Source organism: Dendrobates tinctorius, unplaced genomic scaffold (genome assembly GCF_039654945.1).
Source record: "Dendrobates tinctorius isolate UK_male_01 unplaced genomic scaffold, ASM3965494v1 ptg000139l, whole genome shotgun sequence".
Lineage (NCBI taxonomy): Eukaryota > Metazoa > Chordata > Amphibia > Anura > Dendrobatidae > Dendrobates > Dendrobates tinctorius.
The window spans coordinates 7,581,852-7,602,090 of NW_027361807.1; the positions used below are offsets into that span (position 1 = coordinate 7,581,852).

The 20,239-nt window shown below is 44.5% G+C and overlaps 1 protein-coding gene across 6 annotated transcripts in view; it reads right to left on the reverse strand.

Moving 5' to 3' along the window:
• UIMC1 (ubiquitin interaction motif containing 1) overlaps positions 1-20,239 on the reverse strand; it is a 273,520-nt gene that overhangs the window by 199,714 nt on the left and 53,567 nt on the right. For 3 of the 6 annotated variants that reach the window (XM_073544992.1, XM_073544993.1, XM_073544991.1), the window contains exon 2: positions 16,106-16,276. In XM_073544992.1, coding sequence (XP_073401093.1) covers positions 16,106-16,270 — 165 coding nt within the window. In that variant the 5' untranslated portion in view covers positions 16,271-16,276. Of the gene's footprint in view, positions 1-16,105; positions 16,277-19,753; positions 20,094-20,239 lie in introns of those variants that run through there. The other 3 variants (XM_073544989.1, XM_073544994.1, XM_073544995.1) reach the window with 3 other exon arrangements.

Below are 20,239 nucleotides of genomic sequence, written 5' to 3' on the forward strand. Positions count from 1 at the left end.
CCACCCGCAGCCGGGCCGGGTAAATCATAGAGTACACAACATTCTTCTCCCGTAGATGTCTTTTGACCTCCGTACACTGCGCTCGTTTCTGAAGTTCCGCCGAGAAATCTGGGAAAATCGAGATCGTGGCATTGCTGAACTTGATAGGACTCTTTTGCCACGCCAGACGTAGAGCCACATCTCTATCCCTGCAGTGGAGGATGCGCGCCAGAAAGGGTCTAGGCGGGGCTCCTGGAGGAAGACTCTGAGCCCTTTCCACCACAAAGGTTGAGGAGAATTCGTCGCCCAAAGTGGTTTTAAGCCAGTCTTCTAGAAATTGCTCCGGGTGTTGCCCCTCCGATCGCTCCGGCAGGCCAATAATTCGGATGTTATTCCGACGCATTCTATTTTCCAGGTCATCTGCTTTTTGCCTCCACGCATTCAAGGAGCCTGCCACTTTCGTTAGTTTAGCTTCCATGGATGTGATGGTGTCTTCTACGTGGGATACCCGCATCTCCACCTCCGTAATGCGGCCCTTCATGGCTTGCATATCCTGTGTGAGGCGTCCCGTCCCACCTCAGTGAATACATCCTCTATCTTCCCAGACAGAAACGTCCTGGTCAAGGAGATGGCCTGCATAACTTGTTCAGACGCCTGCTTAAGGGTTAATTCCTCCTGCTCGCTCTCCTCCCCATCCTCAGAGGGGCGGCTCTTGCGCTGAGCTTGTGAGGGATTATTTTTATTAGATCTTGAGCCCTCAGCATGGTCTAATCTGGTGTATTCCTTTAGCCTCTCAGCCGCTGTTCCAGACCCCTTAGAATGACTCATTGTAGCACAATAGGGCACAGCCAGGTAGCGGAGACAATGCACTCCAAATCCCCCAAAGTCAGAGTTACAGATGGGGTATAATGGTCAGATGGTGGCTGCAGGGTCTCAGAAGCAGCACTGACCCACAGCGTCACACAGGGAGGTAGTGTCCAGCTCCAGGCGGCAGACAGGGGCCCCCACAGCCCAGGGAGAGACCCCAGGACCCCACAGGGATAACAGCCAGTGAAGGATCTAAGTCCCTATAATGATGGCGCTGGCAGGGCAGGCGCTATAGTGGAGAGGGGAACGCGGGGCCCAATCTTCCAGGGCACACACCGCTTGCTCCCCTCAATCTGTCAGAGTGTCTGCTCACCTCCCTGTTGTTCCTTCAGCGCTGCAGCAAGGGAGCCCGGCGCCACGTCTCACACAGGCAGAGTGTGCGCCTCCAAGATGGCCGCCGCCCCGTGCAGGCCCCGCCGGCCACCCGAATCTCTGCAGCCACAGGGGGGTTAAAAATCTAGCCCCGCTCTCCCGCGCGGATCCAGGAGCGCCCCAAAGTCCAGAGGACGGGCAAATCTCAGCAGAGGTAAGGGTCCGCTGGCCGGGTATTTTTCAGGATGGCAGGAGCTCTCAGAAGCACATCCTCACTGCAGCGCTACATAGCCACGCCCCCCGTCTATTGTGGATTTTGGCATGGTGTTTAGGATCATTATCCATTTATAGAAGCCATCCTCTTTTTTACAGGTGTTATATTTGCATCAATAATTTGTCGAAATTTCATTGAATCCATTCTCTCTACCAGTGAAATATTCCCCATGCCATTGCCTGCAACACAACCCCAAAACAAGATCGATCCACCCCCATGCTTAATGGTTGGCAAGATGTTCTTTTCCTGAAATTCTGTGCCCTTTTTTCTCCACACATACCTTTGATCAATGTGGCCAATGTTTTATTTTAACCTCATCACTCACAGGACTTGTTTCCAGAATGCATCAGGCTTGTTTAGATGTTGCATACTTCTGATGCTTAACTTTTTGGTGTGGACACAGGAGAGGTTTTCTTTGATGACTCTAGCATGAAGGCCATATTTGTGCCGGTGTCTCTGAACTGCAGAACAATGTACCACAACTCAAAAATCTGCTAAATCTTTCTGAAAGTCTTTCAGTCAAGCGGGGGTTCTGATTTGCACCTCTAGCAATCTTACGAGAAGCTTTCACTGAAATTTTGCTTGGTCGTCCAGACCTTATCCTGACCTTCACTGTTCCAGTTAACTGCCATTTCTTAATTACATTTTGAACCGAAGAAGGGTCAACTTGAAACACTTTGCTATCTTCTTATAGCCTTTCCTACTTTGTGAGCCTCCACCACTTTCATTTTCAGAGTGCTAGGCAGCTGCTTAGGAGAACCCATGTTTGATGTTTTTTGGCACAAGGTTAGAGGAGGCTGGGTTTTTATAAAGCTGGAAATTTCCATCACATGGCATTTCCTAAACACGATAGTTAAAAATCCATAACCCTAGCAGGATAACTAAAGGCCCCGTTACACACAGCGATATCGCTGATTTTGTGACACATCAGCTGTGTCAGCTTTACCGTGGAATCCAGCGTGTACACTGGTATCTAAGGTAAACAGTGGGTTTCTAAGAGCTGTGCGGCTCTTAGATACCCAATGTTTACATTGGCAACCAGCGTCCAGTGTCGCTGATGGCTGGTCTCTCGCTGACACACGCAGCGATGCGCGCTGGCAAGCGGGAGATCAGCGATCAAAAAACGGCCCAGGACGATAGTGCACGATCAGCGATATCCGGCGAGGGGGGGCGGTCGCTGATCCCCGTCACGAACAGCAATCTCGTTGGCGTTGTGTGTGACGAGGCCTTAAGTCTTCTCTTTTTTATGTCTAGTTTAGTTATCAGCTAGTAGATTAATGGATGGAGCTAGCTCATAGTGGAGTTGAACATTCTTTTATAAGGATTTACTTCCGAGTGTGATATTGAGTATATCACTAATACTCTAGTTTCTTCACCACTAGGGGGAGTGATCCCTTATACAGGTGCATCTCATAAAATTAGAAGATCAAAACGTTAATTTAACTCAGTTAAATACAATAAGTTAAATAAATAAATTCTTCAATACAAAAAGTGAAACTCATTATATAGTCACTACAAACAGAGTGATCTATTTCAAGTGTTTATTTCTGTTAATGTTGATGATTATGGCTTACAGCCAATGAAAACCCAAAAGTCATTATCTCAGTAAATTAAAATACTTTATAGCACCAGCTAGAAAAAATGATTTTAAAATCAGAAATGTTGGCCTACTGAAATGTATGTTCAGTAAATGCACTCAATACTTGGTCAGGGCTCCTTTTGCATCAATGCCATGAGGCATGGAGGCGATCAGCCTGTGGCACTGCTGAGGTGTTATGGAAGCCCAGGTTGCTTTGATAGCAGCCTTCAGCTCGTCTGCATTGTTGGGTCTGGTGTCTCATCTTCCTCTTGACAATACCCCATAGATTCTCTATGGGGTTAAGGTTAGGCGAGTTTGTTGGTCAATCATGCACAGTGATACTGTTGTTTGTAAACCAGGTATTGGTACTTTTGTCAGTGTGGACAGGTGCCAAGTCCTGCTGGAGAATGAAATTTCTGTCTCCACAAAGCGTGTCAGCAGATGGAAGCATGAAGTGCTCTATAATTTCCTGGTAGACGGCTGCGCTGACTTTGGTCTTGATAAAGCACAGTGGACCTACACCAGCAGATGACATGGCTCCCCAAACCATCACTGATTGTGGATATTTGACACTAGACCTTGGAAATCAAGGTCCCAGAGTCTGGAGGAAGAGTGGAGTAACAGACAATCAAAGCTACTTAAAGGGGTTGTCCGGGCTTTTCACAATCTCAGTGCATATCTGGGCTGCAGAATGCTGACAATAAGTAATTTACCTTCTGTGGCCAGTTTGCAGCGTTTGCTAGATATCAGCTCTTGCTTGTAATGAAAACATCCTGGGGGGGGGGGTGTTCTGGCATTGAAATGAGAACTGGTCGTTTCCTCCTACTCTACTAAAAACATGCCCTCTATAGCAATAACCCCACCCTCCATAGCAACAGGCCCTCCCCGACCACATGAAGAAGCCCTCCTCACACCGTAACAAATCCTCCCCCTCTAGCAGCCTCAGTGCAGAGAGCAGAACCACCCAGCTGCTCCTCCCCCAGACACACGCTGAACAGTGATCTATGGAAAGTGAAACTATTGAGGAGGAAACGACCGTTCTCATTTCAATGCCAGTACACACCCCCCCGGACGTTTTTATTAGAAGCAAGAGCTGATATCTAGCAAACCCTGCAAACTGGCCACAGAAGGTAAATTACTTATTGTCAACATTCTGCAGCCCAGATATGCACTGAGATTATGTGAAAAACCCGGAAAACCCCTTTAAGGTCTAGTGTGAAGATTCCACAATCAGTGATGGCTACAGACCTTTCCGTTATTCTCCTTGTATTCTTACCCAAACAGTTTCCACTGAACTCCCAGTTTCCGAAGCTTGGATCTCTGTGCAGATATATGCTTTTCTAACATGCAATGCAACAACTCCTCCTCATTTATCAAGTCACACCGTACGAAACGGTAAGAAAGAACAGAACAATGAGAAAATTAAAAAAAGATTTTCCAGTTTTAGGCTATGTGCACATGTAGTTTTTTTGGTGTGCGGATTTTGGAGAGAAGACCGTAGGTAAATCCGCAGGACAAAAGTCCTGCGGTTTATCTGCGGTTTTAGGCTGAGTTCACACGTGGCGTTTTTTTCGCGTTTCCGCGGCGGTTTTAATCGTGCGATTTTGCCGCGAAAACGCGAAAAATAAGCATCCCATGCATTCCTATGGGATTCCGCAATGCTGTGCTAATGCTGCGGTTTTTACCGCGGCGGAATCGCTTTGCGGTAAAAACCGCAGCATGCTCATTAATTTGCGGAATCGCGGCAATCCCGCACCCATAGGAATGCATTGTTCCGCTTACTTCCCGCATGTGGCTGTGCACACCATGCGGAAAGTAAGCAGAACAATTGCGGATGGTACCCACGGTCCGGAGGAGAGGAGACTGTCCTCCGGGCTTTGGGTACCATATCCCTGTAAAAAAAAGAATTTAAAAATAAAAAATATTGTTATTCTCACCCTCCGACGTCCCGCGCAGCCTTCCCGCTTCTCTCCACGCTCCCGTTCCCAGTAATTCTCGAATTACCACGAGACATCGCGATCCCGCGAGAACGGACGTCATCGCGGGCATTTTCGCAAAGGATTACTGGGAACGGATGCGCGGGACGTCGGAGGGTGAGAATAACACCACTTTTTTTTTTTTTTTTGCATTTTTTCTTTTACTACTGATGCTGCATAGGCGGCCTCAGTAGTAAAAAGTTGGTCACACTCGTCAAACACTATGTTTGACGAGTGTGACCAACCTGTCAATCAGTTCTCCAAGCGATGCTACAGATCGCTTGGAAAACGCTAGCATTTTGCAAGCTAAATACGCTTGCAAAATGCTAGTTTTTCCGCGGGAAAATCGCGGGAATTTAAAATGCGATTTTCCCGCAGACTGGAATTCCGGAATTCTCGCGGTAATTTCCGCGAGAGTTCCGGTACGTGTGCACTTAGCCTAACACCTCATAATGGAAGAGGTGTAAAACTGCATCGTTTCTGCACCAAACAATTGACATGCTTCGGATTGTAAACCGCAGCAAAACCGCACGGAAAAATCTGCAGCATGTGAACAGCGTTTTTTAGTTTTCATAGGACATAAAGCTACTGTACAACGCAGCAGAATCTGCTGCTGAACCGCAGCAGAATCCGCACCGTGTGCACATACCCTCAAGTAATCTAATGCCCCAGGTGCAGTTCAATGTAAAAATTAAAACCCTAAGTTTTACCCTCCCCAGGTTTAGCGCTCCGTCTCAGCCGCTGCCCCAGTCATGTCAACATTGCTGCAGCCAATTACTGAGCTCAGAGGTTCGTGCCATCAACAGTGGCGGAGACAACGCTGGAATCGGGGAGAAGTAAAACACTGAGTTTTTGTTTGTTTTTTACATTAGACGCCCCTGGGGACAATACGGTAGTTTACTGAAATAGGAAAACGCCTTCAGCTTTGCTCGGACTTAGATCAAGAGCCTAAATATTTTAAATGTGTCTGAAAGTGTTCATTTAGACATGAAGTTTTTGATCAGTCTTCTGCACACATTTTTGCAGCACTAACTACACTCCCAAATTAGTTGAAAGTCAGATCTGCACAGGTTGTTCCCAAAACTGAACTATCTCCTCACCTAGAGTTGAAGCCACTGCTCCAGACTACATAAATAAAGCAACACAAGGCCACCGATTTTGGGAAGAGGGTGTTATACTATCCTTATTAAATTTAATATAGCATAACCAGAATACTGTGAACTCTGCCGAATTATCCCTAGGTAATTCAAAAGCAATATAAGAAAACTTCAATCTTAAACTGGAGGAAAAAAAAAAGATTTTACGATAAACATGGGGCAATGGTGCCACCTTGAGGCCAAATGCCATACTTTCCCCAGCTGGTACTGTGATATTATAATTCAGGAACGCTGCTCTACAATGTTCGTTCTTCTCGTTTCTGAAATGGCCCAGCTGCCTTCCTATGTTTATCATTTAATGAATAAGAAATTTAATAATTGCTCTTGCAGTCATTAAAATGCAAACAGGGCTTGCCGAGTACATGCATTTTCTCCCCAGAAGTTCCCAAGTGCTCCTTTAGCGCATTTCATATGCTTAGCAGTTTCCCTGCTCTCGTACATCAACCCAAATCCTACAGGATTCGAGCTATAAACGGCACAGCTTTCCGATTCTGCTGTTCTTAATCATCTGTGTCGATGGAAATGCAATAGCTGCTTAAAGCGATACACATGGCTAAGCAGACAGGGCCGGGCTTCAACAGGGGGTAACACGTGGATGGAGTAGAAAGCAGGGCTGTGGAGTCGGTAAGCCACAGGTGCGACTCCGACTCCTGGATTTTATCAGGCTCCGACTCCGGCTCCGACTCCTTCATAAATGGCCAATTCATAACAACAAATTTACTGTTGTAAAATATTAAACATCGTGCTTATTCAGTTTCTCACCATCATATAAGTAATCAGACCACTTAGAGCAAAAACTACATTTATTAGAATACAATTAGAATATAGCAAATAACTTTTACAAACTTTTCTAAACTGTAAGTAAATATGCAATAAACACTTTTATGCAGTTAAGAAGAAATCTATAAATTTGTCCTCAGAAAAAGTATTGCCTCTGTCAGATCCTCCTTCATGGATGCCCTCAAATCTGATCTAATTATTTTGAGAGCAGAGAACAACCTCTCTACACTAACTTGTATTGGTGGCAAAGCAGTAACCACTCGGGCAACATCTCTGACAATGTCAGGATACAGAGGAATCGCTTGTTGCACTGTTATTTTTGATGAACGGTCAAATTTCTCAATTTCTTTTAGTGCACATGAAAAATTCTGCTGAAATGTACTGGCTGTGTTCCTTGATGGGGATGATTCTTCTTCTATGCGGGAACGCTTTGCACGGTCCTTGTGATCCAAATATTTTTCAAAATTAAATTCTTCATCAGTTGATGATGAGGGTGAAGATGTGGCAGGACGACCAAATTCTTCTTGTTCCTCCTGACTGTTCTGCAACCCTTTCATCCTTACTGCTATTTCAAACAGAGCTTCTTTTCCTTTACTTAGCTGTTGATCATCTAGAAGAATCCGATGCATTGGGTCTACATAAACAGCTGCCAAAAGAATGTTATTTTGTAATAGTAGCTCCTCTCTCCGTTTCATTGATGTAGCAATGCCACTTGCAATTAACCCTCCTCTTTGGGACAGGCGAAATATCAGGTTCTTCCACTCCTTTAAGAAAATACCTGGAGTAAAGTCCTCTGCTTGTAGTTTTTTAGTCACTGTAAATGGGTGCTCTAGCAATTTTTCCAGCTCAGTCACCTGATTCCACTGACTTTCATTTAGCGTCAGTTGAGGGTTAGCCATGTCTACAAGAAAGGTTTTCAGTTCAACCAAGCGCTGAATCATTAAGTAAGTACTGCCCCATCGTGTGGCTTGATCAATAATTGCCCCTTTTCCAGCACGTCTCTTCAAAATTGAGTCAACTTTAGGGGTTCTGGCAACAGTAGCCAATTTTCTCACCTTGCCAATCAGTGCAGCAGCATGTCCTTCTTGCAGACTGTCTCTTATAGCCAGCTGTAGCGTATGCACAACACAGCGCATGTGATGAATGAAAGAACGTATTGACACAGTTTCAACAAGATCATCTAAACTATCATGTTGCTGTTCATCTGAAGCAACTTCAGTTTGCTCCTCAGTTATAATACTGTGTTCCTCTATTTCAAACATTTCTGTGTCTGTGGACCCAGAATGTTCTTCTAGCTGCTGGTCACCATCATTACTCTCATTCATTAGCTTAATAGTACTTATCATATTTGAAGCATTGTCAGTTACGACAGAAAGAACTTGCTCTTTTTTAAGTTCATAGTCTTGCAGAACCTTTTCCACCAAGACCTGGAGAAACTCACTGGTGTGATGAGCTTTGGTGTCTTTTACTGCCAATGTCTTAGTAACTATTTCATTTTTGTCACAAACAAATCGGACATTGATGGCAAAATAGTTCACTCTGTGACGTGTGCAGGCATCCATTTTAAGAAACAGAAAGCGTCCCTTGAGAGTTTTTTTAAGTTCTTCCTTTTGTTTAAAAGCTTCTTCGATTACTAATTTTCTAATACTCTCTCTCTCCAGAGAAACACCAAGCTTGCGGGCCATTTCCCCATTCAGACACACAAAAGCTGGTCGTGAAAATAATGAAATAGGCACACTATCCTTTACAACAAAGCTCTATGATGTTTTTTAAATGTATCTACTGTCATTGTCACAGTAACTTTGTCACTGACGGCTGCAAAGTTCTCTGCTCCTTTGTTTGGCTGGAAGAGCTGGGCACTGGTTCATTGGTTTGGATGCAGTCTTTCTCATCCACTGCTTTCAGTACTTCTGGATGAAGGCGCTGTAAATGTCTCTTTAGATTAGAAGCTCTGGTAGGAGCATTTTTATCTTTGCCTGAATATGCACTCATCTTGGCTTCACAGCATTTGTTTTCGTCTGGATCATTTGTCATACACTGACAGACATAATGTTTTCTATCTTGAGTGATGGTGAAATGTTCAAATACAGCTGTTTGAATGTGATGCTTCTTTGACATTCTCAGGTTTTTAATTCTGCATTCACAATCGAAATGACAATTGTTTTTCCTAAAAACAATTGTACAAAATTATTGCCAGGTCGTACAACTGATATAGTGGTCAGTAATACTGTTATTATTCCTCATGTACTCACAGTTAACTGATGCAAAGTTTGTTGAAAGGAAATACTTCTTACAGTCTTCCTCTTCTGAGTAGCAGGCAGCTGTGAGATGCTTGGAAGAAGCACACCTAGTATGATCTAGTCTAGAGGAGGAGCTTTACTACTAAGAATTTGCAACACATTTTCACTTTCAGTTTTATACATTGTAAGTAGGGGGGTTGGGGCAGCATGAGGTTAACCAAGTATAAGATTAGATAAGGGCAGTGGAGAACAGTGACACACAAGAAGTAAGAAATGTCTCTATCTCCAGCAGAACTGCTTATCACTGTTGTTCATAGTTTGATAGAACATATATATTTGAGTAACATTTATAAAATTCATATGAAAGTTCAATTATGAAATATTAATACATTTTTTTTTAAAGCTGGAGTCGGAGTCGGTACATTTCTACCGACTCCGACTCCAACCAAAACTAACTCCGACTCCACAGCCCTGGTAGAAAGGATTGCTAGGCGGAGCAGACCAAGACTGGGAGAACACAGGACAAATCCGACATTCTTCCCATATCAGCTAATCCCTACACCAGCCACCATGTTACACACCAAACAGAACTACGGTCAAGAGTAACACATTTCTACTCGCCTTTACTCTAGAATAACTCCTTCATACCTAGGTATTAAAGTCAGGAAAAGGCATTATAGCCTACTGGTACTGTCAGCGCTCTAACAACTTCACAGGATGCTGTCAGATCTATGGTCATGGCTATTTCTACTTCTATTACCCCATAATATCACTCTACAACTTTTTTGTTAAAGGGAATCTGTCACCTGTTTTTTTTGCTATGTAATCTGAGAGCAGCAGCATGTAGGGGTAGAGACCCTGATTCCAGCGATGTGTCCCATACTGGTCTGCACAATGTCATTTTGATACAAATCCCTGTTTTCTCTGCTGCAGATCTAGCAGTGCTCAGAATGCTGAGCTCTGTATAACCCCACCCACATCCCTGATTGACAGCTTCATGTGTACACTGAACATGCTCTCAGATTATATAGCAAAAAACTGCTAATGGATTTCCTTTAAAACTATGTGCTGTGCCATTCCTCATAGAAATGTATGAATTAATTGACACTTGGGTGTTATCAGTTGGGTGTGGTTCCCTACACTGCCAGCGGGACAGGTCATCCGTGTTTGACAAGGCAAAAGGTAAAGTCCAATTTTTTAATTTGTTCATAAATATCTAGTAATAACAGAAAACAAAGAGCTATAAGAAAAGGTGCAGAATTTGTATAACAACATTTTGGGTTATATACCCTTCATCAGGCTGGGAAGGTCACCGGCTGTAGCTATATGGCTTGTGTACAGTGGTTCAAGGTCCGGGGTGTTATTCTCCAATGGCAAACCAGTGCAGGTATGTCCAGTTAGCCTCCAAGTGTGGCAGAAAGTGCGGTGTTCATGTTCCAACATCCTGGGTGCTGGTAACCATTTTGACCACATACCAAAAAGGAATCTGACATAAGATTTTTCGCCAAGAGACAGACCTTGATTCCACTTATTGAACGGTTTACACTTGTTTTGATAATCTCCTGCTGATAAAACAGTGGTTTTATCAGTAGAGGACTAGTAAACCTGATGCCTGGTAGGCCTCCATATTCATGAGCCATGAATAACCCCAAAACCCCGACAACTGATTGCATAGGCAGAAAGCTGCGAGTGGCGTTGTACAGAGGTCAACATTCAGAGAACTGGTAGATCTGCAGTTGATTAAAAAGTGATTGTACCTAAACTCCAGCAAGCAGCACAATAAGTGACATGTCACTGGTCTCTGCCCCTATATCATGCTGCTCTCAGATGGTGTAGAAAAAAAGCCTAGTGACAGACGCCTTTAAACACCATCCACTTCAATAATACCTTGGTACATTTTGTACATCTACATCAAGAAAGTAACATTGTAATGTCTGATTTGGGGAAGTAGGTCCTATGCATAATTTCATCTAATTGTGTACCAATGCTTTCACATTGAAAGCTGCACAGCTTTATTGTTTGTCTTCTTTTATGTAGCCACAAAAGATTATATAATAGTCAGAGTGGAGTAACCTGTGAATCTGTCAATCTAGTACCAGTTACACATACACAAAAGGGCATGTATCACACATGAAGGTAGAAGCAAGAGTATGTCTTTTTCTTTTCATCTGCAGATTAGCTCCTATTAACATGAATAGGAGCTGATCTGCAGCACCTGGCAGCAGCGGCTACACATTAAATGGAACGGTGCTGGTCAGCTTTAGTCAATATTTACATCTGGCCACTTCAACGAGAAGTCTCTTTAAGGGTACTGTCACACTTAGCGATATCGCTAGCAATATCGCTATAACTTGTGACGTTATAGTGATATTTCTAGCGACATCGCTGTGTCTGATACTTACCTACGACCCGCTGGTTATCGCTGATCGCGCGAGAACGTCCTGGACCGTTTCTCGTCGTCAGCTTCCTGCTGTGGAGACGAGCGACGAGCCAGGCGGGAGGATGTCAGGATCGCCTTGTCTGACAGGTAAGTAGCGACCCCCGACCCCTGCGATGTCGCTGGTGAGATCTGCCTGAGTGGCAGCTCACTAGCGACCACTTAGCGATGCACCAGCGATCCTGACCGCGTCATATCGCTGGTCGGGATCGCAGGTGCATCGCTAAGTGTGACAGTACCTTAAAGGGAAACTGTCACCCCCCCAGGGTGATTTTCAGTTAAAGAGCCACCTTCAGCAGCACTAAGGCTGCATTCTGTGAAGGTGGCTCTTCTTTTTCTGACCCCTAGTAACACTGAAATATGGACTTTTATAAATAGCTCCTCATACCTGTAATGTGTCCCATAGGTATGGTGTGTCCCCCTGTATCAGCACAGTACCATCCGTCCATCATGCCTCATTGCCTCTGTCCTGTGTCTGGGTAACGCCCACCATCCGTCCATCATGATGCCCTGTGCGCCGCCGCAATAGCCTGATGTTGGTTCTCAGGCAGCGCGCATGGCGTATGCCCGAGAACTCTTGTCACAGCGCAGGCGCCAGAATACAAGACAGGAGGCGGCGGCGCACAGGGCATCATGATGGACGGATGGTGGGCGTTACCCAGACACAGGACAGAGGCAATGAGGCATGATGGACGGATGGTAGGCAGCTGCTACAGGGGGACACGACAATCCTATAGGACACATTACAGGTATGAGGAGCAATCTATAAAAGTCGATATTTCAGCATTACTTGGGGTCAGAAATGGAAACGCCACCTTCACAGAATGCAGCCTTAGTGCTGCTGAAGGTGGCTCTTTTACTTAAAAACGCCCTGGGGGGGGGGTGACAGGTTCCCTTTAACAAAGAAAAAGACACTTGTGTGAAATAATAAATATAAAAATCTAAATGTTGCTTTATTAGGAACAAATCTAAAAAGCAGCTCTTCCTTATTATTTATTTATTTATATAGCACCATTGATTCCATGGTGCTGTACATGAGAAGGGGTTACATGCAAATTACAGATATCACTTACAGTAAACTAGCAATGACAGACTGATGCAGAGGGGAGAGGACCCTGCCCTTTCGGGCTTACATGCTACAGGAAATGAGAGGTATATACTGCTACACTTGCAAGTAAATGATCATTTGATTATTTCACATTTTTTCATGTATTGTCGGCTTTCCGTGACGTTAATTAAGCATTAAACCTCCTTGTTAACAGATGGGTATGTGACAGAATGACAATTTATGGTAATTGTTATATTAAAAGTGGAGTCTAACACCTTTCATTTTCAATGTAAAAACAAAGGCGTTAAACATTCTCACTGATAATTTTGGAAGGCACCTAAATCCTTCTGGAGAAGGCAGATGAAAGATGACATAGTAAGGATGTAATACAAAGGTATTAAGATGAACATCTGCTCAACTGTGCAAGATACAAATGCCGCAAATCAATTGGAATATTTCTTAGTGCGTTTTAGTTTGAAGCAGAAGTCAGGTGTGAGTAATCCTATTGGACTACAGAAGGTAACTCATAAGCTCACAATCCGTGCTAAAGAACTGGCTCAGAACTTCTATTAAAAAAAACCCTGGAGTGGTGCTTTATTGCAGAGCTGGAGAGGTGCCAATTATTTAAGTTCCCTGCCCCAGTACTAAACAGAAGACGACTGAGCCTTGCAAGTAATCAGCACCGCTTCGGACATCATCTTCAGTTTGTCACTTGCCAGATCGCTCCTGTATTTGCTGGGCAATCCAGAAGTCACAACTCCATGTAAGTCTATCAGAGCCAGAACAAGACTCTCATAGACTTTCACTGAAAACTTGTGACCATTATCTCTGACTTGTGGTCAGTCAGGTGTTGCAGTCACAAGATGGCGAACCAGGACCTGAGTGGTACCGGCAAAAGCTGAAGACGGCGACTGGCGAGTATAATAGGGTCATTGAATTTACATTAGCTACACCCCTCCAGCTCTGAAATGAAATAAAAAAAAAAAAAAAACATGCTGGAGTGGTGCTTTAAAAGAGACCCTATCATTTTGCATAACTTTTCAGAATAAAGAGAACTAACACCATTTCTAGCCTTTATACAGCGTGCATTCATCATTTGTTCACCTCTTTGCTCTCTGCAGACTCTCTCTAACTGTGAGATGGTGGAGAGTAGATGCAATCAAATGTCCCATAAACAGTCCACATAGAAAGAGGAGACCCTGCTCCCCCATCTGTAGCACACCCACAGAAGCAGCCGCTGCATGGACAACATTAAAGAGCAGTACTGAGAAGCGTAGCTGTGAGTCTAGCACTGGAGAGAGAACACCTACTAGTAAGCAGCAGCACCATCCCTGAGTGTTTGCCACGCTCTTATTTTACAACTCCTTATTCCTCCCCTTTCTATAGAAATCTATAAGCAGCATGTAATCTTAACCCTCAAGATGTTGAATGTTTTTCTCATGACTCTTGACTGATTGCAATAGGCTTTGAAAACTAACAGAGGAAGAGGATGGATAAGTAAAGTAAGAAGCATTTTTCTCTATTAATACATATTGAAAAGCTTTCTTATATACGAACGTTCTATCAAGTTAGGGCTAGTTTCACACGTTACCAAGCGCAGCGCAGGACCCCCGCTAAGCTCCGGCACCGGCCGCGCCCCCTCCGGTCAGCTCCTCCTCTGGGCGCATGACGCTGCATGTGACCAGCGTACCCTATATTTAGTGTTGGGTACGCTGGCCGTGCACTGATGTGTTTTTGCCGGCACATGCACCCTTTTTGCGCTGCGTCGAGTGCACAAAAATGCAACAGAGTGCATTTGGCGCATGTCGGCACAGCGCAAAAAGGGCGCATGAGCCGGCAAAACCATAGCAGCGCACGGCCAGCGTACCAAACGCTAAATATAGGGGTGCGGCCGGGGGTGGAGCTTAGCGGCGGCCCAGCGCTTGGTAACGCTAGTGTGAAACTAGCCTAAGCAAAGTTTGTTGAAAGGACAGTGACCATTTTAAAAAGCGTGATCTCATAAAGACAACTTGTAGCCATACGTCCCGTTAGATCATCAAGATATCCTTTTAGGACACAGGACAGCTCCCGCTCAGTCAGCTCCCAGCTATTCATTGTCAAAGACAAAATGCTGCAGATTTTCAAAACCACTGCATGTTCATTCTGCGGCAGAAATGCCAATTATTACCATGGATTTCACCCTTCTAATGTACAAGGGTGAAGTGTGTCAGTTAATCTGCAGCAAATTCTGATTTCTTGGATTTTGCCTCAGATTTGTCATTGCAGGAAATATTCTCTGGACTTAACCTGATAATACAAGTTATCTGCAGCAGTAGCTAGAGAGGAAATATTTGGCTTCCCCCCAGCAAAATTAGCTTCTCCCACCTGGAAGAACTTCTAATCAGCTCCAATTTTCAAGGTGTCGCTTTTAATATCGTCAATACTATGACAAAAATCAGTTTTTATGGATTTCCCTCGTTACATTACAAGCAAATGGATGCCTACGGATGTGACACCTATGTCCCTCTACACTGTCAGCAGAAAGTGCAGAGTTCCCCATAAACATTAGCCAGTGCTGACAACATTGCTGACTTTCATTCAAAGGCGTTAAGGGGCTGCAGTACCCCGAGACAGCCATACTTTTTCTCTCCGTAGCCGTTTACATCCAGTTGCCGCTGAGAATAGATAATAGCTGGGAGTGCCAACCAGATATTGATTAGAACTGAGCAAATTTTTCAAAATTCAGTTCCGATTACGATCGGTGGCGAACATTGTTTTTTGCAGTATTCTCTGAACACTGCCAAATGTCATTGGATTATAAATGACCGAATATGTTCGGAACCGATCGTCAAACATAAATTCGGCACGAGTAGGGTATTAATATGGCAAATTCAGATTCGGCGACCGATTCCGAACATATTCGCTCAACTCTAACACTGATGACTTATCCTAACGACTGGTCATCATTATCTATGTGGTATAACAACCCTTTTAGGGTGGTTTCACATTTGCGTTTAAGGCCGCAGCGTCGGCCTGCGCACGGCCGCCGCTAAGCCCCGCCCCCTGCCGTGCCTCCGCCTATGGGCGCATGACACTGCATGCGTCCTGCGTCCCCTCTCTTTAGCACTGGGGACGCAGGCCGTGCGCAGGTATGCGTTTGGCGGCGCATGCGTCCTTTTGACGCTGCGCCGAGCGCACCAAATTGCAACCTGTTGCACTTGGCGCTGGTCGGCGCAGCGTCAAAAGGACGCATGCGCCGACAAACGCATACCTGCGCACGGCCTGCGTCCCCAGTGCTAAATATAGGGGACGCAGGACGCATGCAGAGTCATGCGCATGTAGGCGGAGCTACTGGCGGAGGCACGGCAGGGGGCGAGGCTTAGCGGCGGCCGTAAACGCAAATGTGAAACCGCCCTAAGTCCACCTTAGACACTGCACTATTTACTATCTATGCTCCATTTTCTATTCCTTACATACCATATCATCACTATCAGAGATCACAATAGACGTATCCTCGTTCTTCTTGCTATTTTCAGGACCAATATCGCCAGGGGCTTCGAAAATAGACTCCTCATCATCTACCACAGATTGGCTGCAAGTTCCTTCGGAGAATCGAGGTTTTCTGCGATGGTGCATACTCATCAACACCTGTAAATTATAAAGTAGCACACAAAAACAATGAGGAAAAAAAAGAGCTACACAGTGGGAGAAGCAGACTTAAGAAAAGAGTTCAGATCAGAATACAAATATATTCCCAAGCTGTAAACATATTAATTATATATTGTGAATATGTTCAGAAAAGTCTACATAACAGCTGGCTGCAAATCAAGAATACGATGGATTATAAAAGCCGGAAAAAAAATAAATAAATAAATGAAAGCTTGCACATACACGTTGTTAAAAAAACAAGTATTTTATCCACTGGCAAAATCCGAACTTCATGAGACAGTTATGACACTTCAAGTGTCACCTTGACTTTTCACATATATTTTTACTGTCATCAGATCAAAGCAGCTTGAAAAATGACATGTTATAAAGTATTAATAGAAGATATTAAACTAGGGGAGATTTATTTACGCCACTTGCACCAGTTTTGTTCTGGAAAAAAAAGTGGAACAAAATTTGAAACATTTTTCCACCAGAAAACAAGGAGCATTGTACACTGATCGCAAGACTTCTCGAAACAGTGAGCCAAGCTTAAAGGAATTCTCAACATTCAGGAAAGTGGACTCCAAGCGTGGCGAAATATCTAAAATACCAAACAGAGCACATATTCACCTTCCCAGGGGTCAGAGTTGGCTTCCCGCTGCTGCATGGGTTTCAGTGTTTTGGCTGCAGCGGTGATCTCGCATTGATCGCGCGCATCACTGCCGCCGTCAATCACTAAGCTCAGGACCTTGTGTTGGCTACCATTTCATTATTGTAGAGTGTTTGGTGCCTTTAACAGGTGGGAAATGGCCAAAAGGGGAGCGTCCAAGACTATACAGAGCGGTCCGGTATCACACATTCATCTTATTCTAGAATAGACCAGGGGCACAACACCTGTCACCTGGAGGCACCGCAGCGACCCTTCAAGAATTCCTACATGCATAGGTTACAAAGAAATGGGCAGTTAAGCCATACATGTCACACTGTGCATAGCACTGCAAATCAAGAGCGATGATCAATTTACAATGCAAATATTTTCCACATTGTGTTAACAAAGTTGATGCCGAAGCCACTGACATGTACGAGTCACCCAAAAATGCAGGGAAAGAGCACGCTTTACACTGCAGTCAGTGGATGAGGACGACCAAGAGCAGCAATGAAATATCCAGCCCATGAGAAGTCACCTCTGAGTCATGGCCAGCGGGACCCATTATGGGGACAGATGTGACTCATATCTATCATACTTTTACAGCGTAGTTATGACAAAAATTAAGTACGGCCTCTTCAAATGCTATGGTTTCATTTCGATACTAATAAGGCAACACATCCGGTCCTTAGTAGATCTCCATTGTAGATAACTACAGCCTCAGTAGACAAATTAACCGTCTCATTATTTATTCACCAAAAGCTTGGCCAAAATGCAGAAGCAGTGTGGGGAAAAACTACGTACACCCTTACGGCTTAAGTAGGGTATAAAAAGGTAAGTAGCAGCCAGGTGCTGCTGGTTAAACTTCCTTGATTAACCCCTTCCTGACCGGAGGTATTTTCAGTTTTGCATTTTCGTTTTCCGCTCCCCTTCTTCCCAGAGCCATAACTTTTTTATTTTTCCGTCAAAATGGCCGTGTGAGGGCTTGTTTTTTTTTGTGGGACGAGTTGTACTTTTGAACGACACCATTGGTTTTAACATATCGTGTACTCGAAAACGTGAAAAAAATTCCAAGTGCGGTGAAGTTGCAAAAAAAAAAGTGCAATCCCACACTTGTTTATTGCTTGGCTTTTTTGCTAGGTTCACTAGATGCTAAATCTGACCTGCCACTATGATTCTCCAGGTCATTACGAGTTCATAGACACCAACCATGTCTAGGGTCTTTTTTATCTAAGTGGTGAAAAAAAATTACAAACTTCGCTAAAAAAAAAAAAATTCTGCCATTTTCCGATACCTGTAGCGTCTCCATTTTTCATGATCTGGGGTTGGGTGAGGGCTTATTTTTTAATGCCGAGCTGACGTTTTTAATGATACCATTTTGGAGCAAATACGATGTTATGATCACCCCTTATTGTATGTTAATGCAATGTCGCAGCGACTCCAAAAAAATGTACCGTAATTCTGGCGTTTTTTTCTCGTTACGCCGTTTAGCAATCAGGTTAATGGTTTTTAGTTATTGATAGATCGGCGCGATTCTGAACACGGCGATACCTAATATGTGTGTTTTTTTTTTTTTTTTTTTTTATTGTTTTATTTTAAATGAGGCAAAAAGGGGGGTGTTTGAACTTTTATATTTTTATTATTTTTTTTATATTTTTGAAAACTTTTTTTTTTTTTTCTTTTAACTTTTGGCATGCTTCAACAGTCTCCATGGCAGACTAGAAGCTGCCATAGCCCAATCGGCTCTGCTACATACAGGCGATGATCAGATCGCCTGTATGTAGCAGACTTGCTATGAGCGCCGACCCCCGGGTGGTGCTCATAGCAATCCGGCAGTGACAACTATAGAGGTCTCCAGGTAACCTCTGGTTGTCCTGCCAACCCATCGGTGACCGGCGATCAGATCAGCTGTCATGTGCTGTAAAAGGTGTGGACTCATCGCTGGAGCCCACATCAAACGGGGGGGCATCCAAAGACGGATAGATCCGTCATTTGTCGTTAAGGGGTTAATTGTCAGCAAGTGTGACCACCCCTGTAGTTTAGGCAGTTTGCTGGTCTGCAACATTCAGGAGTGTGTTAGCACAATGCCAAGGAGGAAAGACATTAGCAATGATCTCAGAGATGTAACTGTTGCTGTCCATTGATCTAGGAAGGCCATGTCTCAAACAATCTGAACTCCATCATTCTACAATGGGAATGATTATGGATATCTTCCCTAGAGTGCACGTTCCTGTAAATTCACCAGACTGTGCAATAGTCAGAGAAATGGAAAAAAAAAAATCTCAAGAGCTCCACCTCAGACTCTAAAGGCCTCAGCACGTTAAATGTTCAACCTCATGACAGTCAGAAAAAGACTGAACAAGGATGGCTTGTTTGGAAGAGATGCTGGGAGAAAGCCTCTTATTTCTCCAAGTTTGCAAGGTTGAATTTGACTGAACCACACGACTTCTGGATAAGACGGCTTCTTTGGACAGATGAAAATAGAGATGTCTGGGCTGATCCGTCCGGTTTGTTTCTGTAGAACGTGTCCCACGGCATTACAGCCAAACAGCTTGTAGCGACTATCAAGCGCATGGTGGAGAGGCAATGATATGGACTTGGTTTGAAGCCACAGGACCTGGACACCTTGCAGTCATTGAGTCAAATGTGAGGCCACCTATCCAAAAGTTAAAGCCTGGCCAAAACTGGGTCATGCCACAAAGATCCCAAGTCCACCGGCAAATCTGCATCAGAATGGCCGTAAAAAGGAATAATAATAAATTTTATTTCTATAGCGCCGACATATTCCGCATCACTTTACACAATAGCCCAAAGTCCAGAGCTCAGCCCACCTGAATGGCTCTGGTGGGACCGTAAGCGAGCGGCGCACCCATAGACCCCGAAGAATGGAAGCAACGCTGTAAGTAGTGGGGCACACCACGTCCAGAACACCGCGTGAGACGAATATCATCACTTCAGGCTATTCTCAGGTGGCGCTCCACGCTCTGTCTTCATAGGGTGTACTTAGTTTTTCCTCCTGTATGTACCATGCGCGCACCAGCTAGCTCTTAGGTGCCATCTTTGGGAGCAGCCCAGCACTGGCAAAGGCCAATGACGGTCCATGTGGAGGCCACTACTGCACTAGGGCAATGGTGTCATGACGTCACTTGTGTCCCCCCCCTCTGACGTGTACAGAGACTGCCTCACTATGAGGGGATACCAATGCTGAAGCGTGCAGAGGCATGCTGGGGATTAGGCACTGCACTACACGTCCCAGCATGCCCTCAAGAGCTCCGGTTCATACTGTGCACGGCGGGGCGGGAGGGCTGGAACAGTGC